This window comes from Maniola hyperantus, chromosome 6, assembly GCF_902806685.2.
Source record: "Maniola hyperantus chromosome 6, iAphHyp1.2, whole genome shotgun sequence".
In the NCBI taxonomy this organism is placed as follows: Eukaryota; Metazoa; Arthropoda; class Insecta; order Lepidoptera; family Nymphalidae; genus Maniola; species Maniola hyperantus.
In genome coordinates this window covers 5,745,474-5,771,809 of record NC_048541.1, presented here as the reverse complement: position 1 = coordinate 5,771,809, position 26,336 = coordinate 5,745,474, and the positions used below count along the sequence as shown (strand labels likewise).

At 35.8% G+C, this 26,336-nt stretch overlaps 2 protein-coding genes across 2 annotated transcripts; one reads left to right on the top strand and one right to left on the bottom strand.

Moving 5' to 3' along the window:
- Positions 1-6,967: 6,967 nt before the first annotated feature.
- On the top strand, positions 6,968-12,488 carry LOC117983182 (tropomyosin-like). The gene is made up of 7 exons (XM_069499182.1): positions 6,968-7,112; positions 8,036-8,184; positions 10,418-10,600; positions 10,825-10,940; positions 11,033-11,141; positions 11,684-11,829; positions 12,353-12,488. Exons 1-7 carry the CDS (start codon positions 6,968-6,970, stop codon positions 12,486-12,488), a joined length of 984 nt encoding a protein of 327 aa, XP_069355283.1.
- Positions 12,489-15,043: 2,555 nt separating this feature from the next.
- LOC117983272 (putative leucine-rich repeat-containing protein DDB_G0290503) lies at positions 15,044-25,824 on the bottom strand. Its single transcript, XM_069499181.1, is given in 21 exon segments — positions 15,044-15,430; positions 15,433-15,573; positions 15,664-15,804; positions 17,943-18,053; positions 18,056-18,152; positions 18,154-18,190; positions 18,288-18,403; positions 18,673-18,855; positions 19,817-19,967; positions 20,545-20,666; positions 20,815-20,828; positions 20,831-20,848; positions 20,851-20,961; positions 21,315-21,486; positions 21,678-21,781; positions 22,006-22,110; positions 22,821-22,872; positions 23,524-23,625; positions 24,247-24,360; positions 24,844-24,953; positions 25,717-25,824. Coding segments are annotated over 21 exon segments (2,256 nt in total). The 5' UTR covers positions 25,742-25,824; the 3' UTR covers positions 15,044-15,200.
- Positions 25,825-26,336: the final 512 nt, after the last annotated feature.

Sequence of the window (26,336 nt, the reverse complement as noted above, 5' to 3'; positions counted from 1 at the left end):
GCTGCTTGTGCGCAGACCGTCTTATCGCCGAGCCTCTCGCACCCGATAAGCGTTGTTGACCTGAGTATTCTGGCATATTGCTCGTGGATTGTCGTAATAAGTAAGCACTTGCAATCTGCAGTAAAACCTTCTCTCTGTGGGTCATAACCCCTAAATCTTTGAAGTGCTCAGTCATCATACGAAATGCCTTTTCTGATCATGTTTATATTTGTATTGATTACTCATATCGCTAGGCACAGAAAGCTGTATAGAAATAGGTGATCCCAATAAAAGCTCAATGCTGTGAAAATGTCAATGAACCGTCCCTCGGATTCACACAATAGAGCGAAAATATTTCACTCATAAACACATACCAGAACAAAACATAAAATGTGAGTACTAGCTGTAATGGAATAAAGAATCGGTCAAGTGCGAGCCGGACTCGCACACGAAGGGTTCTTTATCGTCGTACAATAAATCACTTTTTTTATTATTTTAATGACGGCCATTTTGAAATTCTTATTAAGTAGGTACTTGTTATAGCGGCAATAAGAAATACAGATTCATTATAAATACTATCTGTCCCGGCTTACTCACGTGTGTAGTCGACGTTAGCCCGACTACATACGTGAGTAAGCCGGGACAGATAGTATTTATAATGGAAATCACTCACGGTAGTTTAAACGCTAAAATACAGATCCTGTGAAAATTTCAACTCTTTTACGGTTCACGAGATACAGCCCGCTGACAGACGGACGGACGGACGCGGAGGCTAACAAATAGGGTACCTTTGGCAATATTAAAGCATTTTAAAAGTAAAGTATGTTAATAAACAAAAACATATTTTTTAGAAATTTTCTTAAAAGTCCACATAATAAAAATAAGTATATTTAAGTACATGTAGAAAAAATTATCACTAAAAATTGTCCAAATGGTCATTATAAAAAAAAGGAAATAAATTTCGTCTGTCGCTGAATTTTCATATGGGCTGTTAGAATATTTAGCTATTATTTCACTTGAAGTCTGGACCTGTATTATGATTTGGTTTGTTGACCTAATTTGTACATACGGAATAGACGGAAGCAGGCGATTTCAAATTAGCCCAGGTGCTCTACAAAATTATTAAAATATTTCGTTTTACGTTAGATTTTCGTTAGTATTGAAACGCTTTCGGGTCACGGCCGAACACGCCGTTATTTAGTTCGCGCGCGGTGGCCGCTGAAAATACATTTACCTCACTACCAGTAGGTACGAAGATAAATAAAATGTACTTAAAACGAATGGAATAAATATTTTATTTTGTAGATATCTCACGTTAGTTGTAACTTCTGACGTTTCTCGGGTTAAAGATAGTTTAAAATTACATATCGAAATTTTGGCTTATTTATCATGTTTGTTTCGACTGTTGTGATATGGTTTTTTTATATTTGAAAATACTATTCCGATGGGAATTTGATTGTCTACAAAAAGTGTTATACACAATATCAAAATTTTGCTTCGTTTACGAGATATATTGAAAAAACCAAAAGGGGTGGTTTTTCACCCCATCTTCAATTTCCACCCTCTAATTTAATAGCACACGGTTTTTCTTCTTTTATAACCCATTGAACGATACCTGCAATAAAACCATGTGAACGTAGTTCCTTATTGCCCTGTTTTTAAGACAACGCCTATAAAACTGACAACTTTGATGCCCCCCCACTTTTCCCTATTTTAAGATAAAAAAGAATAACAAATATAATATTCGTATTCGAAGTTTTGATACTTTTTTGAGTTTCAACATCCATCCAAGGAATAAAAGACTACTTATTGTCTATTGTTTCATGACGTAGGTTACTTATGCACGTCAAACGTAAAGAATTGTCAAAATCTTCAAGTCGTGAGTTCAAGTTTTAGTAAGTATAAAAAATAAGAAAATTCTAAAAAATATCCACAATGTTAAAATCGACAAGCAATTCTAACCCGCTTTCAGGTAAAAATATTACACATCAACTATAAAATATATATCCAAGTTAAATCCAAATAATTATTAAATGTAACTTTAAATCATGGAGGTCTTTTTACGTTACGAATTTATGTTTTGTTTGAATTTACGTTACGAATAGCATAGTTCGAGAGTCCGTGGGAAATTTGAGAAATTGCTTGACAAAATATGAAACTTTGATTTTTTTTGATTGACGTTGACTTGGAACTAGTTCTTGTGATTATGAACCCACCACGGCCGAACTGGCTGAGCTCACAAGAGAAGCGCTATACCAACTTTCAGCTTCTATCAAGCTTAATCTTAAACCCAAAAGAAACCACTAGCCATGATCACCATCGTCATCATCTGTATAGGCAGGTACTAGGTATAACAAATATTTTAATCAAAACCTTGAGTTTCACCTTGGTCGGTAGTTAAAAGTATTATTTGCGATCAATTTTATCAATTTCGATGATAGCGCTAACTCGATGTGAAAACATAATATTAGTTTTAGATAAGTGCCAAACTTCGGAAAACTGTTTTTTTAATTAAGTACATATGCATTTTTTGAATACATAATGCTCATGGCATATTGATGCGGAATCGAAGAGATGGCGGGTGCACGTCTAAATGTTACAAAGTACCTATACTAAACTTTATTAAAAGGGGGTTTTTTATTATTTTTATTAAAACTAAAAAGAAAAGTTGCGGAAAGACTCGAGTGCGTGCGTCAATGAGAGGACGCACTGATGGGCGATGGTGAACGCACGGTGCGTGATATTGCGGACGCACGCGGACCAGCCCGCACGGACGCACCATAGGAAGAGTATTGTCCGTGGTAGTGCTTAGTACTGGAGTGATAGTGGACATTTTGTTCTACCTGGGTTTCTTTTCCACACTCAGATATAGCTACCCGTTGTACATATTAAGACCTCTGGTGCGGCTTCCCACCGTATCACTCCAGCCAGCCGAACTCACTCCGAAATCCTAACAGGCCACCCAAGTCCACGCCTTGTGCGCGGTGCCTCCGCAGAATCACGGACTGTGGGAAGCCAGTATAAGTTACTGCTCTATATTAAAAATACGTAAGGTTCATAGCGGATTGAAGTTCAGTTTACTTTGTCATATTTTCGAAAATTTCGTCACTTCGCTTAGACTTTGCACCTCGAACTTATCTAACCAATTGCAATAGATAACCAACACGAAGTTACAATGAAGAAACCGGCGCGACCTTTGCTCTACAAGAGAGCACATTCCGCTAGTCCGGTAGCCCCGAGACCACGAGTAAGGAAATTAATTTGTATGTTACTTACTTATACCTAATTTATTTTTTCATAGCTATCAAAAAATTCAAACTGTAAATTTCACAGATAAGCGAATAATCGTCTGTGGTAAAGGTAGCAAATCGTACCTATATTCGGAGAAAAGCCTATCTAAGCGATGCGTTTGTCAAGTGCTTTAGTCGTTTCTAAAGGTTTTTCATTTTGTATCACTGTTTCACTGCTAGTTCGTAGGGACGCGCCGTCCATAACGTGACGCTTAGGCCCGGTTTCCACCGAAGCGATACAGATAATTGTTTAGTCAACCAGTCAGATGTCTAAAATATGACATGATTAATTCATTCACATCATCTATTGGTTGACTAAACATATCTCCTCTCCGATCTGCTTAAGTGGAAACTGGGCCTGCCTTTCTACAAAAAGCAACTATTGTCAGCTAAAGATTGTAAAAGTGGCCAAGTTGGTAAACGTTGGATATAAAAATCGATAATTGAAACGAATTTTTTTACCGTCGTCGTCGATATATTGTTCATCATGATCAACCCATCGCCGGCTCACTACAGAGCACGGGTCTCCTCCTCAGAGTAAGAAGGGTTTTGGCCATAGTCTACCACGCTGGCCATGTGCGGATTGGTAGACTTCACACACCTTTGAGAACATTATAAAGAACTCTCAGGCATGCAGGTTTCCTCACGATTAAAGCAAGTGATATTTAATTAATTAAAACGCACATAACTCCGAAAAGTTAGAGGTGCGTGCCCGGGATCGAACCCCCGACATCCGATTAGAAGGCGGACGTCCTAACCACTAGGCTATCACAGCTTCATACAGCGATATATTGTTACTCGCCCTTTAACTTTTCGGGCCAGCTGGGAGCGGGTGCGTCCTGCGGGGCGGCCAGCGGACGCGATGGCATACTCTCCGACCCGCTCTCGATTAGGATATGTCCGCGCGTCTTCCTTCCAATTTCTTGTAAATACAGTTTGTTCTACACGCTGCATGGCCGCCCCACAGGACGCATCCGCCGCCATCCACCTGGGCCGCAGACTAAGAGTAGGTATGACAAATTCAATTCAAAATTTAAATTAACATTGAAATATGGAATCTTAAATACCAAACTTCACGATTATCAGACTGACCCTGGTTTCAGCATCATATTATCAAGATGTAGAATATAGATAAAAGTACGTAGTATGTACCAGATTTGAATTTTATTCTCTTAGAAAAGCAGAAGTAAAATTAAATATCCAATTTTTATTTCTGATAAGCAACAGTGATCAATCTTAATTTTTCCAAGATTATCGTTTCCAAACAAAAAAGTTAAGTTTTCATCAAATATGCTAAAAACAGGCCGTTTTTCCTTTTGAGGTACGGAACCCTAAAAAGTAAGCCACCTTAAAACCCAGCCAAGGGTCCAACTTACAAAGAATCTTTTTGCTTCGGGGGTTAATAATACGATATTTCTGTGAACTCATATCGGTTGTATAGTTATATTTACGTAGGCAGATACAATCGATTTGTTCCTGTCTCAGCTTCTCGGTGTTCATACTCCTAACGGCTCTTTCTTCCGAAAATAATTTGAAACTTGAAATAAATACCTTTTTATTTTAGGACCCTTCTCAAATGAAAAAGCTGGCGAAATACAAGAGATGTCAAAGTCTTTCACCGACAAATGTACCTAAGTATTTCTTATTTTTTACACTAAGTATACAAAATAGTCTTCAGGGTTTTATAGATTGTTACCTTTAGACAGGACATTAATCATGTATATTTTTTTCCACATGCACATACATAGCCAATGATGAAGGTATCATTTGAACCTATGAAATATTCACAGCAAACAGCTTCGGCCCCGCTGGATAATATAAACAAAGGGATTACACCAAACAACATACATCAAGAACCAGGTATGCAAACAATATTTTTAGGTGGCTCCACACTTGATATTTTCGGCGATTACAACCACGTAGGTACTAATTAATTATTTAACATTATGATCGCGGTAAAAATACGCGTCGAGGTCGGATCGGCGAAAAAATCAGATGTGAATTCACTCTCGGATTTTTCGTTTCTATTCGAATAATTAATTTTGACGACCTCCCTGGCGCAGTGGTGAGCGTTGTGATCTTATTAGTGGGAGGTCCCGGGTTCGATTCCTGGCAGGGGTTTGGAATTTTATAATTTCTAAATTTCTGGTCTGGTCTGGTGGGAGGCTTCGGCCGTGGCTAGTTACCACCCTACCGGCAAAGCCGTGCCGCCAAGCGATTTAGCGTTCCGGTACGATGCCGTGTAGAAACCAAAGGGGTATGGGTTTAATAAAAACTGCCATACCCCTTCCAGGTTAGCCCGCTATCATCTTAGACTGCATCATCACTTACCATCAGGTGAGATTGCAGTCAAGGGCTAACTTGTATCTGAATAATAAAAAATAATAAAAATAAAGAATACAATTCCTAATTTTTATAAACTGTGCTTTAATATGATTTACTCGTTTATTCAGAAAAAGACATTGTCATGCCCCAATGCATCATTAGTAAGACGATGCGAGTATTGGCCACAAGGAAAAGAGAATTTCTTAAACTTAGGAAGAACTTAATAACTCAGCAGGCAGGTTTTCAACTTTTTAATAATAGCTAAGTAGTTGTACGACTAATTCATTTCAATGTTTCAGTGCCAAGTTATGAATACAATATAATATTATATGTACATAATCTGTGTGATGATAAGTTAATAAATAACGAAATTAACCCTGGTTAATAATCGCTAAAATGAATCCTGGTTGGATGCTGATTTTAAAACAAGACATTCAAAAAATATTTAATTGAAGTAAAAACTTTTTAAGTTCCTTATTTACCTATAAAAACGTATGAAAAGTATCTAAATAATATATAAAAGGAAAAGCTGACTGACTGACTGACTGATCTATGAACGCACAGCTCAAACTATTGGACCAATTAGGCTGAAATTTGGCATGCAGATAACTATTATGACGTAGACATCGAGCTAAGAAAATATTTTCGAAAATTTAATCCCTAAAGGGGTAAAACAGGGGTTTGAAATATATGTAGTCCACATGGACGATGTCGCGGGCCTTAGCTACTTCGCTTATACAACGTTAGTTTTAGTTTAAGCAAAAACCGAATCACATGTCGAATATTTTTCAATATACCTACAAAACGTCAAAAATATTTATGAAAATTAAGCAAGTTATAAGCTTGTTGTGTTGAGTCGTTGTCCTCGCTAAAATATGGTCACCCCAAACGAGTGGCTGATAGCGAACGGGACGGCTGGCGTCGCTTCGTGCGAGCTGCCGCTTGCTTGCGCGGCTTGAATCAGCTAGCTAGTGCATGCACTCATTCAACTAAGTGTCTGAACTTGCAGAATTTTAAAGTATTTTTTGGTCAAATATAACATGGGGGTAGGGGTAATGGTGATTACAATCGATTCTGTTACTGATTCTGAAAAAACTACGTTCAGGTTTTGCTTATACTAAAACCAACGTTGTTAATTATAAAAAAATATCAAGTAATTTATATTGGTGATACTAATCTATTCAAACAATAAACAACTCAAAAAACATCATGAAACTGCTTATAATGATAAAGTTTTTGATCAAACTAATAAAGATTTTAAGCTTTTCTTGTCCTGATATCAAAAAATTTAAACTATTGACCTTATTTAATTACCTTATTTGCCTAATATGTATTAGAATTCGCTCCTGGAACAATATGCGGCACTCAAGGAAATGGAGTCACGTGTGGGAGCCACAGACGAATCTTTGAGTGAGATACGTATTCTAACACTCAAAGGATGGGCAGCGCACGACATTCTTCTTCTCGTCAGGGACGACCTTGATATACCATGGGCTTCGAACATAAGTGGTGTGCTTGGTGAGTATAAATTCTGAATAGAGTTTAATCATTAGATTGAGATAAATGTTGTGGCCGTATGGTAATAATTAAATGCGGCAACGGTGGAAGATGTTTATTGAGAGCCGGCTTATGATCTACTCCCGCTTATGGACTAACAATACTAATAAAGAAATCTTACATACTATTGTCTTAATCGTATTGCCTAACTACTTAACCCACATAATTTTGCATCACCTCTCTTTCAATCCGATGTGCAGAGGCAACCTACTTCGATATATTGAGGTTGCATTTTTATGTTACAGCTAATATGAACATGCTACGTTTAAACTGACAATTCGTACATATTACAAGATATCTAAAGGTTAAATTATAGGCTTTCCCAACTGTAAGGTAATAGGTAAAATATAAGTAGGTACCTACCTAAGCTGTGTGAAATATTTATTAGCTCTGGTTTTTTTTTTCAATAAACTATTTTAAAAAAGTAACTATAGGTATTATTTAGTTTCTTTTCATATTATACATATCTTACACCCGGCTGTACTAACGTGTTTATGAACCGGATGGGTTCGAAACTAGTCAGGCTATCGTCGACTAAACACGTGAGTACAGCCGGGTGTAAGATAGTATATAATATGAAAATAACTCACGATAGTTTAAACGCTAAAATAGTTTCTTTTCTTTGTTTCATTCCACATCAAATGCGAAATGAAATGCATTTAGTTTATTTAAATGTATGTTTTATGGTATTACTCTCGTGTATGTCTGTTCTAATTGGAATTAATTATTTTCTTTAGATAATAGGTAGCTTGATTAATTGTTAACTGATGAGGCAATCGATGACAAAATGAGCTATAAATCTTCATAATGAGATTCACTGAATCAGAGCTATAGTCAGAGCAGAATTCATGGTGCAGATACTTTAGGAAAAGTTTAAACCACAGGTCCCCAAGTGCTTCAACAACTAACGTCACAACTGAATCCAATTCCGGAAGAGGTACTGGGCATGGGCGCTGAGTTGATGGCTCGCCGTATAGAACTGCTGAATCTGCTGCGCAGCAAGCATCGTGGCGATCGCACTACTTATATTACTGTTAGTTTGTTTGTTGCCATACGTAACACACCTTTCTTGCTTACATGACAATCTCCGGGGTGGTAGCAAATTAGCAATCCATCAGTCCAGAGAATCCATCGTATCCTACCCACTGAAATCCATTGCTGGCACAAGGCGCTGAATTTTTTTAAATGGTCTCAACCACATCCTCTTCCTTGGCGCGATTTTCTATGCGTTTGTCCGGTGGTTTTCCCTGGGTGGTATGGTATCATAGTACCACTGATCTCATAAGATACAGAAATAAATGCCTCCCACCCTGATATGCCTTCACGTCTTCAATGCATAATATGTGTAGTAAAAGGATCCAATTTCGTTCCAAAATAGTTTTGTATTTAACTGCTGCAAGTATTTAACTAAGTAGGTACTACTAAAATTTTATTGTTTTTAGAATTTGGATTGGAAGGCCAAAAATATGGATTTTGAAACCGAAACTGAAGCTTTACATCGAATGGTGGCTGGGGTTGCCGAGAATCTAAAAGCCAAGATCACTTACTCCCTTGATCTCGCTAAGTAACTCATTAGAAATATTACATCACACCTACTTTACGTTACATATTATAACTTTCTTGGAGTCATAGGCCCTAAACTGGAAAGGCCCGCTCGTATGGTAACCATCATTATGCTGAATAGATGATGATACCATACGGGCTTTTCTAGTTTAGGGGCCCTCTATGAAAGTTTGTATTATGTAACCAAGTTTTGTTTCATTTCATAATTTAAAAAAAAAATGGACAACGGGAGTGGACTCTTATAAATTCGCATTATGCTTTAGTTCGTAAATACTAAGTAGGTAGGTTTATTCCCCCAAAATAATTAGGTATCTTCTTCCACGATCGGGGATGAAATTTGCGATGTAGGTACCTAGATACTATATAACTGTTTGATTCCACTAATTATAAAAAAAAATACTATCAGAATACCTTGGATAGATCGTGATTCTTTTACGAAAAAAATTCATCGATTGCAAAAAGAGAACGCCGTTCTTCAACAAAAAGTTGAAGAAATATCTAAAAAAATAACGAAGACACTAAAGGAGGTTCTGAAGCTATTAAACCTGAAACATGTACGCAATATCAGGTTCGTATCAAATAACCTCAATTAGTAACGTTCATCCGGCCCACCGACCGATGTAAATAAATAGTACTTACTAGAGGATGCCCGCGACTTCATCCGCGTGGAGTCAGGTTTTTAAACATCCCGTGGGAACTCTTTGATTTTCCGAGATAAAATAGCCTATGTCCTTACCCGGGATGCAAGCTATCGCTGCACCAAATTTCGTCAAAATCGGTTGAACGGTTGGGCCGTGAAAGGCTGGCAGGCAGACAGACAGACAGACAGACGGACAGACAGACACACTTTCACATTATATATTAGTATGGATTTATTTAGGTCAGTACATCGTTTAACTTGAAGTTAATTTGTAGTTAAACTTTCATAAGTAAATTTAAAATCCAATTGCTGGGATTTTAGGCGGCCGCGCCCTTCCAGCATTTGTTTTCCCCTCCAATTATAATATGAGTACCTTCAAGCCAAGAGTAAATAGGCACCTTCTAGGCAAACACGCTCTATCACTCGCCACCAGCTGCGCGATTGCGGGAGAATGACAGCTACAATATCACGATCGCAATCATCACTGATTGGTTAACGCTCGCTCACTATTGGCTACAGTGCATTGTTGCAACAAGAATCGCACAAATTCAGCCAATCAGAACAATAATTGAGATTGTAATAATGATTGATGCAGGTTTTAGACAATCGGCCTACTAGTCTAATTGCAGTCAAGCGCTAGTCTCTAAATTTAAAAAAGAATATAATAATATGTGCAAGAAATTTATTATCTCCTACATCGATATCGATAGTTTGATTTGGTATAGGTTTTAAAAACTGCCATACTCATCGTAATAAGTTTGCGTTATAATTATCACCACTATATCTTACAAAATAATCTAACACCATACCAGACCATCAATAAGAGTAATTTATTACCTATTTTGACTAAATCATTTGACTTTGACTTTGACTAATATCATAGATATGTATGATAATTATTATGATATATTATGGCTTCATTTTTGTAGAGTATTAAAATGTCTAAAGTCCAGAACTCGTGAAAGCCACGTTTCATATAATTTCTATGGTTTGAAATATCAAATACAACATTCAAATAACGTTAATTACACTGACTCCAAAAAGTACCTACACGTTGTTTTAGGCGTTAATGGAGGAGTTGAATAAAGAGCGGGCTGCTCGGGAATCGTTAAAGGAAGTAGTCTCGGCAGCAGAGAGTATGCTTCGAGTAGCGCGAGCGCGGATTGTAAATCTGGAGAGACAATTAAAGGACTCGCAAACCTCACTTGAGGCAGCTCAGCGCAAGTATAAAGACTTGGAGCAGTTGGTAAAAATAACTTTCATTGATATTCCAAAATACACCTACCTAATGTAAGAAAATAATTCAGAATTATCTATTTATTATGGCTGCTAGACATTAATTACGAAGCAAAGTTTGGTCATCATTTAAAAAATTGAGCGTACAGCCAATCAGAGAGTCGATGAAAAGATAGAGTTCCATAGAAAAATTCTGTTTTTTGGGAATCATCAGTTGTCTAAATTTTTTTGTAGTATCGTCATCGAGAATCAAATTATGATGCACGATCTAAGAAACTAGTGGAAGTTACGAAGACTGGAGAAATAACTATTGAAACTTTATCACGACAACGTGATGCTCTAGAATTAAGGTAGATTTGTGGGTGTACCTAATACTCGTGTTATTAGCGCTGGTAATAATGGTCGGTAAAGGGAAATAAATAATTGTTCAATGTATCAACAGAGTAAAGGAATTACGAGAACAGGCTGAATTGACAGAACGGGCAATAGCGGCCAGACAGGCAGAAGAGAGAGCTCGCATCGACACGCTGCAGGCGAAGGTAGCAGAACAGGTGCCATGAAGTTGTCTCAAGTATTAAAACTAAAGGCATCAATATTCTGCTGCTTTATGACCTTTGAATTTAATATACCTACTCGCTAGCTCAATGCGGCATAATAACTTCTTACTCACCTGTTTAAAACGTGCTAAGAGGACATATTATGATGATTTCATGCGGCTAGTGACATATTTCTAACAAGATATCTATCTATCTTTCTCATTTTGTTAGGAAAAAGAAAAAGTGGCTTCTGAAGACCGAGTCGCAGAATTAAAATGTCGCATTAAAGAATTAGAGGAACAGCTAAATAATTTACGTGAACGTTCTACTCGGTTGGTTGATCTTGAACACAAACGTTTTCTTGAATATATCCCCTCGAGAGGTTAGTTTCTTAAAAATAGATATGCACCATATAGTAAAAAGCCCTTTTACTATATATGTTACATGTCTATTTTTTAACGTGTATAATTTAAATCTATTTAGAACATGCAATTAATATTTTTAATTTTAGCAAATGAATTAAAACTTAATCTTTTATCACTAAATTAATTAAATAGGTTTCGAATGTGAACCATCGGATAAAGAAACAGAAATGTGGAAAGAACTACAAGGCAACCCGCGTGGCGTTGTCACGCGCTGAAGAAGAGATCCGCCGCCGGCAAAGCGATAAAGAAAGTTTCCTGAATTGCTGTCGAGAATTGCGGTAATTACCTACTACCTACAAACAATGCTACGTCAATTTTTAAGAAAAGAATAACTAAATTGATTCCGATTTCATATCTTTCATCTGTTTAGCAGAAGAAGGCGCTGATAAAGGAAGACAAAATGGCTGCAGAGTTGTTAGTAGGGAACAAAAAGTTATCAAACTACAGCATAGAATCGATGAGCAGAAGAAAAATGAGAAGAATAAGGTAATATTTCTTAAATTAAATTTTAGTTAGGAATATGAATGACTAAGTAGGTTAATGAATAAAGTTGTCATTGCAGTTAGTAAGTGACGCCCAAAATAACTAATCATTCCATTTATCGATAACGATAAGTAATGAGGTTGTTGTTTGTCAAAAATTAAATTAAAAAATTGTCAATTAACAAAGTTGCTAATCTTCAATTGTGATTTATGGATGTTGTTGATCATCAAGATTATTAAAATTCCCCTGAAGTGAGAATTGCACCGAACTAAAAGTCAGAGTATAAATGAATATGCTTTCATTTTCTTTGATTTACAGGGAGCAAAGTATGACTGAATACGAAAATCAGTTAGCTGCGCTACGTTTGGAAATAAAACGTTTACGGAACTACGAATGCTACACTAAAGAAATATCGTATCAAGAATTACAAACAGAGGTAGACATAATTATATGAAATGAAAATACTTAATTAATACTTTATATATAGTTTAATCTACTGATATAATTTAGGTACGCACAATTAGGTATAGAATCTTAGAGAAAAGTCACCCGTAGTGCGAATTAATATGCGGTGTGTAACCAGAACGCTACCAAAAACTTAGCGTTATTGTTTATATAGGTACCTAAACACAATCCAATACCAATAACTATTGCCTCGTTTTGTAGTTTTAGTGATTAAGATATTTTCAAACCCGCAATGTATAATATATTAATGATAATTGATCGTAATCCTATTCGTTTCATTTAAGTTTAGATTGATTTATTGTTGATACTAGCTGACCCAGCAACTTGGTTTTCCATCGTCCCTTGTGGGCCCGTTGAAAACCATGAAATGAATCAAAATATCCACAATATTCATAAATAAAATAAAAGCATTACCCTAGGTCAGCTATAATAATTGTGAACTAAGGAACCCTACAATGCGCGTGGCCCGCCACGCACTTTGGCCGGTTTTTTGTTGTGGTATCATATCACTGATCATCAGTAGGTACGATTATGTCTTCGTTTTTGACAGTGTTTTGGTTACATCCTGTAATGTGCTCTGTGTTTCAAATGTTTACTAGTTTTGGAGCTGCACATGCAAGTGGAAACAGCTTAACCTCGTGAAAGGGCTGCATTAGTAACTGCAGCAGCATCACGCGCATTGATGTTGGAGCGACATGAACGATCCGCTGACTTGTTTGCTAAAGTGACGCGAGCACGACGAGAGCTTGCTGCTTTCCTCGAGGGAGGAACTGATCCGCCAGCCATTGATGATATTATGCATGCTGAGGTTTGATAGGGAGTAACAGCGGTTAAATAATCAGTCATGAAACAATCCATCACCGGCTCACTACAGAGAATGGGTCTCCATCTCAGAGTGAGAAGGGTTTTTGGCCCATAGTCTACCACGCTGGCCATGTGCGGATTGATAGACTTTAGACACCTTTCTGAACATTATGGAGAACTCTCAGGCATGCAGGTTTCCTCACGATGTTTTCCTTCACCGTTAAAGCAAGTGATATACTCCGAAAAGTTAGAGGTGCGTGCCCGGGATCGAACCTCCATTCTCCGATTAGAAGGCGGACGTCCTAACCACTAGGCTATCACAGCTATGCGGTTAAGATATAGCATCCGAAAAATTACCTATATAAATTTGTTTTTTTAGATTTCACGATCATTAACATCGGTGTGTGCACGCGCAGCTGACACTTGGTCAGCTCTCCGAGCGGAACGTGCTCGCAGTACTTCACTTAGAAAGTGCCGTGCTCGCACAAAGTCTACAGCTAGAAAGAGAAGGACGAGTAAGAACACAACTTGAGCGAACGCAAAACTTTGCTGGAAAGGGAGTAGTTTCGCACTCGACACGGCTGTTTCAACAACCAAGAATCTCCAACAACCCTAGCCTGGTACTTAATGTGGAAGACACGGGTCCTGCCGCGAAACTCAAATTTAATTTGTTTTTCGCATTTGTAAACTAATACGACAAAGTAGGCTATTCCATTTAAATTGAGCCCCTAGCAGTATGATCTCACAGGCTTATATAAAAATCTTTACTTGAAAGTGTCCAGTTTAAAGAATTTGTCAAAATAATGACTTTGACGTGAGCTACTCACAAATTAGTCATTATTTTGACTAATTTATTAACCTGACACTTTCAAGTAAAGATTTTTATATAAACCTGTGAAGATGATATTGCTAGGGGCGAAATTTCATATCATAAGTCTACTTTGTCGCAAGAGTTTACAAATTGTAAATGTCGCACTAGTTTACAAAATTGTGAAAAAACCAATTACTTAAATTTGAATTTCGCGGGCAGACCCGTGGTCTTAAGCCTTAATAAAAAATATTATAGTCAACGTTCAAATATACGTACACCTATCTTTATTATTGAAAGAACATTAATAACAAGACGTATTTTTTATTTTGTTGATTATCATAACATTTTGACATTGTTCCAGATCCAGCATATTTCCAATGAGTGAAGATTCTTTTATATGGTTTATAAACTAATTGGTTACAAATAAATAACTGAATAAAAAATTTTTCTTTTTCATAGTCACACAAACATTTAAATAGTATAAATACGATTAGTTAAAATTTTAACCTCACAGATCATAAAACAAAATCATGCAATTCGGTGACTAGCGAATTTAAACATTTTGCAATTTTTTTTTCGTCTTCACTTGATTAGGTATCCCATATTGCAAATTTTTTAGTACTTTTTTCTTTTGGATGGTGTTTAGTTGCGTTCAACATATAAATAATTTATCATTGTCTATCACAGGAAATTTATTTTCAGCTACATTGCTGGTATCCTTCTGTGTATCAATATTTTTATATAGCTTGTCTATGGGGCAGACTATCGTTTTTATATTTCTCATCGTTATTTGATATGTAAGTTTTCTGACAAAGTTGCCCATTACAATTTTCGTTGGCATATCTTTGGTTTCGGATGATAATTGGAATCCTTTTGACCATAATAATCTACAGGACTGGAACACATTGCGAGTAACCAATGGGCTCATTTCTCCCATGATACGCGTGATTCGTTTAATCAACTGTGTTTCGTATGGAGTGCCTAATTCATCTTCGAGGATTTTTATTAAATTATCTATGTTTTCTGGAGCGGCCAACTCATTGTTTCTACTTGCGATATAATATTCGTATTCTGGCTACTTTCTGTTCAAGAGCGTGAATTTGTTTCGTCTTTTCTTTTTTGATTAGCACCTTTTCGATTTTGATCTTCTATTGCAAGAATTATCTTCTCTAGTTGACACATTTGTTCTTTTCGTGTTTCTATATTCGTAATAAGAGAATCAATTTCAGCGTTCTTTTCAGTCATTTCTTTATTTAGATTCAAAACATTTGATTGTTCTTCTTCTTTTTCAGATAGCATTTGTAGCACGCTTTGTCTTTGTTTATTAAATCCTCATGCTCAGATATAAGTTCAATCAAATGGTTTAAGTTATTTTGCTTTTTTCTGTAACTCTTCGGATAGTTCATCATTTATTACGTTTGTGTTTCAGCCAGCTTAGTATTTTCTCGATTGACCTAATATAAAAAGATGATTATTTTTGTGTATGGTCATAAAATAAATTGTTGTAAGAAGTTTTAAAAATATTTTATAGATTATTTTTATTACCAAATCATGCATTCGTTTAGATTTTCGAATCCAGTAAAATGTTCTTGCAACTTTGATAGTGTTTTTAAGAGTCGTAGTTGTTCTTCGTAAACTTTCATTTTACATTCGCTGCAAATCATTAATTTTTGTGAATGAAATATGGACCCTACATGTACAATACTAATTCTTATTTTTATTACTAACTAGCTGTTGCTTGTGACTTTGTCTGCATCCCGCGAGAACTGTCATTTCCCGTGGACTTTCCAAAAAAAATCTTTCATACACACCTTGTCTTGACATAATTAATATAAACATAAAAAATTAATTAACCAATTTGGGTGCAGTCGTTCAGAAGTTATGCGCGTAGGTAGGTACATACATACCAGTGATCCATTTTTATTGATATAGATATATATTGTCGGGTAGTATATTATGTTTTATATTAAAAAAATTGTTTGGCGTCGCATGCAGCCTAACAGATTGGTAATTGAGTTGGTAAGTATTTTAAGTATAATTAAGGAGTTCGCTAGAATCTATCTTGGTTATGAGAGTGAGCCTGTAGCCGGTGAATACATTGATCGATTTAATAAATTGGTCTTGCTTGAGTTGTCTTGGGTGGTTGTAGACAGTGACAACATTGAATATTTGTATGAAGAATGGTTTCTCTATAACAACGTCTGCTAAGAAAAAGGTTTTCAAGAGATTCCACTTAGGTGAAGCCGGGGAACTAGTGCATAAGGAATTTTAAATATATTTGAAAACTGCATTTGTAAAACACCTGGGTTTAAAATATTTCTCTGCAATTCCTGTTAGAAGCAACTTGTATAAAAGGGTAAAAAAAAATTCAAATAATACTTTTCTTGTGACTGGGTCGCTGTAAGCAAAAACATGTTGTTTTTCGAGTGCTGCTATAAAATCTTCTTTATTATTCATCTCGCTTTCTAATGTTCTTACACGTTCATGAGATTTTTTTAAATTGTCCTGTGAACAAGACATCTTATAAATTAATTATAAAGTTATAAAAAGGACGTTATTAAAATAAAATAATCCGAAATCTCTATTCATAATACCTCCATTTCAATGATTTTCACATCCTGTTCCGAGACTCGTTCTTGTAATTATCTAAACTAGCAATAGTGTTCATCCAGCTCGTATTTGGTTTCGTTCAAAATCTTTTTATAATTTATAAGTTCATCTGCGAAAATCAATGAATACGTCCTCTATAATATCCTCTATGATATAAAAATGATTCTGAATGTGTTGCTGATCGCAAATCGCGAGAAACAGCTGAACCGATTTCCGCTAATTCTTTTTTATAATATTCCTTAAAGTACGAGGATGGTTTCCGTATTGTCCCGGGAAAAGTTTCTAGTACCGCGGAAGATACGGGAAGTGATCGAAATTAATCGCCACCCGAATTTCAATCGTGACAATGGATGGATGCTACCCTCAGCGTGAAAACCGCTTTTTGACGCTAAGACAAGGGCATCAGTCGTGGGACAGGACACCATTGGCTCCGCGTGCCTGGATTTCGGTAACGGCTTCCAGCGATGAAGATCAGCAAGAACTGTCGGGAGACGATCGACAGCTGTCCTCCCCCCCCCCCCCCCCCCACCCCAGCCACCCTCACAACGGGCTCTACGGGCAGCGGCACACGCGTCCCACAGTCAAAACCGCGGCGCGTGCGCGAACGGACTCCCTTGAAAAACGACCTCGGATGGGTTCGAAACTAGTCGGGCTAACGTCGACTAAACACGTGAGTACAGCCGGGACAGATATTATTTGAAAATTTAAAAAATTGCCTGAAAAAAGAATCGTACTGTTAGGCGGTACGAAGTCGCCGGGGCAGCTAGTAGTAACATAAAAATAAAAACCACAATATTAATTTTTACCATTTAAACAATCCCGTGGGAACTCTTTAATTGTGGCAGGTATAGAAAAGTAGCCTCATGCCTTCTCCGGGATGTAAGCTAACCGCTGCCAAATGCCATGAAAAAATCGGGGGTTGTAAACTTTTGGGCCGTGCAAAGCTATCAGAGAGACAAGACAGATAGACAGACACAGCAGACACACTTTCAGCATATTATAAGTTTTCTTGTGTACAAAAAATTTACAGTAAAAAGAGAAAAAGAGAGCAAATATGGACAGTGAAGCACTTATCTCTATGAAGAGATCGCTACCAGTGACCTCTTGACAAGTGCGAGAGGTATTAGTATGGTAGATATTATCATGGAAGTATGGATTATGATCACTATGATACCAAGACATTTAAAACAACAGTTAGATTTTTTCATTTTAACTAACTTGAAGTTCTTTCTGTTTCTTGCAATTGTTTTATTGTGTCTTTATGGCATAATTCATACTCAAGTAGACGAGCACATTGAGATTCTATGGTTTTGAGTAATTGCTTTTGTTTTCAATTTCATCATTGTATTTCTTTTCGACGTCTATAAGTTTAGCAATGCTTTTATTAAGTTCTCTTTCAATTGTTGCAAGGGAATCGTTATAGTGACTAAGAAAGTTCTTCGAGCTTTTTCTTTAGATCTTCCTTCCTAAGACCAACAACATTTATAATGATTATTGAAAAATAATATAAATTACTTGATTTATTACTGTTATTTTCAACAAAAAATTAATAATTCAACTTACTCGTGCTGTAAGGTTTCTCTTGCTGATGCAATCTTCTCCAAATGTGTTGTATTTTTTTCCATAGATTCTTTTAATTTATTTAATTCAATCGCGAAATCTTGTTGCAACTGCTGATTCTAATAATCGAAATATTATTTCGTATTTTTGTGGTTTAAAAAAGATATCTAACGTAAAATCTAGCAAATCAATTGACAAGGACGTTAATGCTTTGTGATTTTGTTGTGTGCAGATTGAATTCCTTATCGACCCATTTTTAAATTGTATGGGATAATAAAATTACTGAATTTGGACATTTCCTTAAGTTTAATTTTTTTTCACTTGCCTATGTCTTTAACAAGATCTTATAAGTTCCTCAATTCTTATGACGCAAGTACGCTGCTGTTACCTGATTATGTTGTTGTTGTACTGTGTTTTCCAAAGTTCGTGTTTGTGAACAGGCTTGATTTAGTGCCGCTTCTAATTGATTTGCACGGTCTGTTTCAATTTTCAGTAGCCCTTCAGTTCGCGATAAGCGATCTCGCATTGTCATTTTCTTTATCTTTTCCTCATTCAACTCCTTTTCGAGTTCCTATATTTATAATATATCCTCAACGATATTATATAAACAGTTTTTAGCCAAATAGGTAAAAAGCCAATATATTATTAATAAAATACAAAATAGTAATATTATACCTAATGTAATCAAGCAAGCACATTTGAACCACTTTTGCAAGATCATGCTGTGTGGAAGCTTTGCTGTTAAGACTATAGGCATTTTAACAATAATTTATTATTATCTCATCTCATTTACCTAGTAGAAAACTTGAGATGTAAATGACAAGAATTAAATTTATTATCTTCACAAATTATTCGAAGTAGTTTTGAAACGCGTATAATTATAGTTTTAAGCCTTTAAGGTTGTTAATTTTTAAGAAAGTATTAGTTAGAGATAATTTTAGCGTTAAGGGGTGATTAAATATAGTGTACCTATGTATATAACGAGCGAACACAAGGAATACCGGTGTACGGACAAACCTGATCAGGTTTTTGTGATACACCGGAATAGTCAGTCATTTAGTATTCAAAATGTATCTTTGTTTTTAAATAAATAATAAAAAAGTAAGTACCTATATTAAATAGCGTTTAAAAAAATAACAATTAGTAACATGGCGCTTAGGAAATCATCTGTCAGTATAACGCGTAAAATTTAACTCCTGACGCGCCATTTTAGCTTTTTGTGTCAAATTTCATGTCAAAAGTACGATTTTAGTCTTTATTTTAAAGGTGAACCGCCGCGCTGCTCGATTGCGGTAGAATAACAATTACAGTGTCACGATTGCAATCACCTCTGATTGGCTACATTCATTGCTATTAGCTACAATGCATTGTTGCAACAAGAATCGCACAAATTCAGCCAATTACAACAATTGAGGTTGTAATAATGATTGATGCAGGTTTTACGAAATCGACCTACCGTACTTTTGACATGACAGCTGACCCATACCTAGAGTTAAAATGGCGCGGAAAGAGCTATTTTGTACGGACTATACCTCAATTCTCATTTTGTTAATATATGCCTTCTGTTTCTCGGCATTATATAATTGCTTTTTGAGGTCGGCGCTCTGCGAATGTAATTCTGATACTTCACAATTGAGTTCTTCAGTACGCAGTTGGAGGGCTACTCTTTCGTTGAAACATGTTCTGTTATAAAAAGATAAAAACGACTAAATAAAACACCAAAAGGAACTGAGTTACTCGGGTCGTCGTTTTAGTCAAGATGTATAAGTTATAAACTTATAGGTTGTAAACAATATTATAAACACCTCAGTTTATTGGGGTTCCGTACCTCAAAAGGAAAAACGGGACCCTTATAGGATCACTTTGGTGATCTTATAGCTGACATTTGGGAAAAATCTGAAAAACCGTAAATTTAGCGTTAGATCACACAAAAAAAATATTTTTAACTTTCGAAGTGAGTGACTATATCAAATGGGGTATCATATGAAAGGTCTTTACCTGTACATTCTAAAACAGATTTTTATTTATTTTTATGCATCATAGTTTTTGCATTATCGTGCAAAATGTCGAAAAAATACGACTGTAGTACGGAACCCTCATTGCGCGAGCCTGACTCGCACTTGGCCGGTTTTTACATTACACATCATTTTTATGCAGTGGCAAAAAGGCCTAGGTCTAGCAGTGTACTAATGATGTACTTACAGCTAATAGACTGGTGATGGTGAAGATGCCATCTTTTATTGAATATTTAGAGCCTTACCGTATCACATCGTTTAGTTCATTAAGGAAATCATTTTTTACTATTTCTAAATTGCAACTCAAAATTTCACTCTCCGCATTAAATTCGTTTATCTTCTTTGAAAGACTGCTCTTTGTGCAACCCTATAACATTTTATTTAAATAATAATATCATATTATTAAAATAGATTTAGGAACAAGCTATGATACTGTCACACTTATATTATATTATTATATTGTAATTCTAATAATCTAAATCTGAGGGTAAAGTATAGAAAATTGTGTCTAGTACCTTTTCTTGATTTTCAAATTTTCAAACCAATCATCAATTCTTTTCTTGTCGCTAAAGTCTGTTCACATGTTGCCACCAACTTTAACGGAATCTCGTTAATTTTTTTTAAGGTCAATATTAAAGCATTTTTGGCCTGGTTATCTATTACCATAAAGTTAGTTCAATTAATAGATAAATAATAACAAAATTAGTATTAGATAAGCTTCAGCCAAGTAGTTACAAGTATTTAAATAGTTTCATAATTCATCTCATTTCAGTAAATTACCTACTCCTCCTATACCTATAGAAACATTTAAACCATTTAATTTGAAATGGTTTGTTATACTAAGAGCCGATTTCACCATCTTAAAATTAGTTAATTGATATTTTGGCAGGTTTTCAATGCAAAAACTGTCATTACGCCCAATTTTATTCCTCGATTGAACGTTACTCGACGTTTTGGTGAAATCGGCATTTAAAAGTTTTTCCCAGTTTTTCGGAAACAAGAAATTAAGTCATACCATCTTTTCGCGTTTTGTTTCCCGCACACAATTGTAGCAGCTGAGTATTAGTCATATTGGCTACGTTCATGATCCGCAGATCATCTGTGGAGGGCAGCTCAGTCTTTTGTCCCATTGACATCAACTTCCCTTTTGTATTTCTCAATGATGCGTAAACTTCCAATATTCCATTCTATTTACGAATTTTTGTAAGTCTTTGTCGATATTAGAACAAATAGGTGTATCCACAGACCACAGTGTATCTAATCAACCTTTAACACAAGAACTACCTTCTTATTTTGTGATCAGTAACGGATTAGGTAAGTATACTCGGGCAGACTATTACACATACTTTAAACTTTAAAGCATAAACTGAAAAATTACCTGTCGGTCGTTTAATTCATTTTTCATCTCTTCAAACTGAACAATTTTTTCTTGCCAACAACTTTGTAATTGCGTTATTTTATCACTTCGCGACGTAACAGATTCTTAAAAAAAAATTGACAGTTAGATACTTACATAAATATTATTTCCTAGATTTTCATAGGTACTTTACTAAAGCGTAGCCTAATCCGGACAAAATGGGAAATTGTAAGTTTGATAGAGTTTTATAGGTCCATGATGATAGTCTGATACGTTTATCATGTACAATTTATGTATAAACTTCTGAGGTAGCTCCAAATTATCACGTCAACTATCAGTTTTTTCTCACCTTCTTCATTGAAATCGAAGTATATATCATTCATGCTATTATACATGTTAGCTGCTTCAGGAAAATCGTCTTGCTGTAGTTCTAATTCTTCACATTTTTTATCGTCTCCTAAACAATTAAAAAAAGTTTTTGAGGACGATGCATACCAAGGTTTCTCCCTGGCTAGCAGTTGCAAAATATGTCGTTATAAGTACAAAGTACAAATTAAAATCCAGCGGGCCTTTTTAGGGTTCCGTACCTCAAAAGGAAAAACGGAACCCTTATAGGATCACTTTGTTGTCTGTCTGTCTGTCTGTCTGTCTATCTGTCAAGAAACCTACAGGGTACCTACTTCCCGTTAACCTAGAATCATGAAATTTGGCAGGTAGGTAGATCTTATAGCTGACATTTGGGGAAAAATCTGAAAACCGTGAATTTAGGCTTACATCACACAAAAAAAATTAAATTGTGGTCATGAACTAATAATTAGTATTTTCAATTCTCCAAGTAAATAACTATATCAAGTGGGGTATCATATGAAAGGTCTTCACCTGTGCATTCTAAAACAGATTTATATTTATTTTTATGTATCATAGTTTTTTGAATAATCCTGCAAAATGTCGAAAAAATACGACTGAAGTACGGAACTCTCATTGTGCGAGCCTGACTCACACTTGCCGGTTTTTTTTTACAATAATATACAAGAAGGTGGTCTGATACGACGGCGTGAGGCAGCTCTGTACGTATTTATCGATTATGTAACTAAAATATATATTTACTAAAAACTTTTGGCACAAAATGGCAATTATTCTCCCCATAAACAAAAATATTATCACTCGCCTGGTCAGGAAGATATGCTGACAATTTGTTATGATATGCTGCTTTTTTCTGTAAAAAAATATTTAGAAACTAGCTGATGCATGCGACTTCGTACGCGTGGATTTAAATAAAATCTAAATCTTAAATCTTAAATCTTTGATTTCCCGGATAAAAAGTAGCTTATGTCACTATCCAGGTCTTTAACTATACCCATGCAATGCAACAACCATGCAAAAGAGCAACCGCCGAGTTTCTTGCTGGTTCTTCTCGGCAGGAAAGGCATTCCGAACCAGTGGTAGATGCATCCGACTATTCGTAAGCACTTGTAAAAGTTTATACGAATAAAAAAGATTTTCATTTTTCATTTTTTTTTCCATGCAAAAAATCACGTCGATCCATTGCTCTGTTGCGAGGTGATTGAAGGACAAACCAACAAACTAACAAACCAATACACCAATAAACCAACAAACAAACTCACTTTAACATTTATAATATGGGTACTGATAAGAAATAATAAACAGAAAGCAGATAAAAATAAAATTTATACTTACTTGTTCAAGTTTAAAAATTAAAATGATTAATGAAATTAATTTTTTTTTTGATTTTCCGATTAATTTCGAGAAGCGTATATAATAATTTTTATATATTATTATGACAGTAATAAAATGAAAGCTTTTTCGTCTTAGATTTTAGGCACAATACCTAAAATTGGATCTTTACCTGTTTTAGTGGTACAGATATAAATTGTCTTCCAGCTTTGCTATTTATCGCCATTTCATTAAATTTGTCATTTGTAGCCTTTTTGTGATATAGTGGTGGTTTCTAAAAATATAAAAATAAAATAACTAGATGATGCCGCGTGTATTTAAGTTTTAACTGGTTTCTGAGCCGATTTCCATGGTTTTTTTTAAAATTGACAGTAACAGTTTCCGTGGTGGTCCCATAAAAATTTCTGGATCCAACTCCTTAATCCTGATGCTGCAGGGTTACGCCTAAGTTATCAAGATTCAAGAAGTGTTCATAGTAAATTAATATTGTAGGTACCAAGCAACGACTTTATGTTTGGACTCCAAGTCCTAACTCTTCAACCCTGATTCAAGGTATTGAACTCCTAAGCCGCGTGGATTCGGAAAGTTTTGCTGGTGAATTGATATTTTAGGTACCTACCAAGCAATGACTAACTAAGTACTTACACCAAAAAGCTTAAAAAACTAACTACAAAGTAAAAATAATAATTTTTGTTTCTTCATCGGTATGTACATATGTATGAAGTCGGGCAAGCATAATAAAAGAAACTAGAAATCTACCTATCTAATTTTTTTAATTAAGATTGCTATCCTAATAGGTATTCCTAATCCTAATATTATAAATGCGAAAGTGTATTGTTTGTTACCTGCTGCCTTACCTCTGAATTACGTAGGTACATAATATTATGATGGTTACCTTTTGAGTCACTGGTGGTCTTTCACGCTCCGGTCGGGTGGATCGTAACGGCGTAGCAGAATGTGATGGTTCCCCCACAGCTTCACTGGCTCGATTCGCATACTTTGGTCGGGACTAATATTATAAAGTAGACTTAGGACTATTACTATTTACTACTATTAATTATTAAGTACTTATGAGGTCCTTTAGTGGCACCTCTAACTTTTCAACCGATTGTAGAGTAATAACAATAAATCTTTTTTATTCAAGTAAACTTTCCCAAGTGCTTTCGAATCGTCGGATGCATCTACCACTGGTTCGGAATGACTTTCCTACCGAGAAGAACCAGCAAGAAACTCTGCGGTTGCTCTTTTCAAATAAGTCACAAATATAGACACATAAGAGACAGTAGTTACCCTACATAAAATAAATGAATTTTGATTTAGATTTTTTCAAGTGTGGCCAACGTACCTCATTTGAATTTGGTCTAGTCGTATACCTTAGGCTATTAGGTGGTGGGTGTTCCAGTTTATTTTTCTGAAAAAGAGAACAATATTTTTAATTGAAAGTACTTTCCTTAATTTTGTCTTTAGGTGTACAATAAAGAGGACCACTTACTAGGTGTTCAACATTTGGAGGTTTAGTTTTGGAAAGCAGTCGTTGCCGCTCGGGCGTCAAGCGCTGAGGAATACGACATTGACGGTGGTATTCAATGACGTTATGCGATTCTGATAAGAAAAAGATAAATGACATTAAAATATAATTGGCACCACTATAGAATGAGAAGCTGTGGTAGCCTACTGGTTAGGACGTCCGCCTTCCAATCGGAGGTCGGGGGTTCGATCCCGGGCACGCACCACTAACTTTTCGGAGTTATGTGCGTTTTTTAAGTAATTAAAATATCACTTGCTTTAACGGTGAAGGAAAACATCGTGAGGAAACCTGCATGCCTGAGAGTTCTCCATAATGTTCTCAAAGGTGTGTGAAGTCTGCCAATCCGCACTTGGCCAGCGTGGCAGACTATGGCCAAAACCCTTCTCACTCTGAGAGGAGACCTGTGCTCTGTAGTGAGCCGGTGATGGGTTGATCATGATGATAGAATGAGTGATCAATAATTTCATTTAAGGGGTGATGAAGGGAGGTAGGTACTTAGCTAGTACCTACTTAGCTAAGTACTTTTTAAAATTTTTGTTGAAAAATAAATTGATTTCCTCGCTGTGAAGTTTTAACTAGTGTTTTAAGGACCAATTCTCCTCCCCCCCCCCCTACGCCCCTTCATCCCCCTTAAATCAAATTGATGGTGATACATTCTATAGCATATATGTATAATTAAAATATGACGAAGTATAGTGACCATCATATCATTATATTTACAGGAAAGCCACTCAGTTGAATTATTTTGGGCTGAGCGTGGAAATCATTGATGAGGTCATTGGTCAAGGGTCAAGGTATCAAATTATAGATATGTAAATAAGTACTTACCTTGGTTACCTTGTGTTTTTGGTTCCCCCGACATTTCACAAATCAATTTAATTTATTAATTGGAAAATAAAGCAGTAATTGTAAAAATGCTAAACGAAAATAACAAAAATTTAAATACAGTAATACACAGCAGTAATATGTTTGAAATGTAATTTTGACATACTATGACTTTTGTTGATTTCATTTTAAAAGTTGACATTTGTTGACATGGATCATAGATCTTTTGTCTACGGGGTCTACGGAAGGTCTACGGCACGGATGCTACGAGGTTGCTCCAAGGTTGCTACTGTTACTTAATTTTTTATAGATCCTTATTCCAGTCACCGCGGAGATCGTTTGCATTTGCAGCCAGTAACAAGTAATCAACGACACATCATTACACCAAGGGAAATGCATTTTATTGTACCTACCTACTGAAAATTATGGAACGTTTCGCTCGCAATTCGCATTGTCAGCTGCAAAGAGGTCTTCCGTCTCCCTATCATGTTTTACCAAGAAGAAAACATTGAAAAGAAAGGCTGGCTGATTATGCTATTTTCCAATCATAGAGAAGGGCTATCAATACGGATTGTCGGATTTCAAAATTAGAATATCTATGCGACTTTTCGCATAAACATGTCACAAAATTG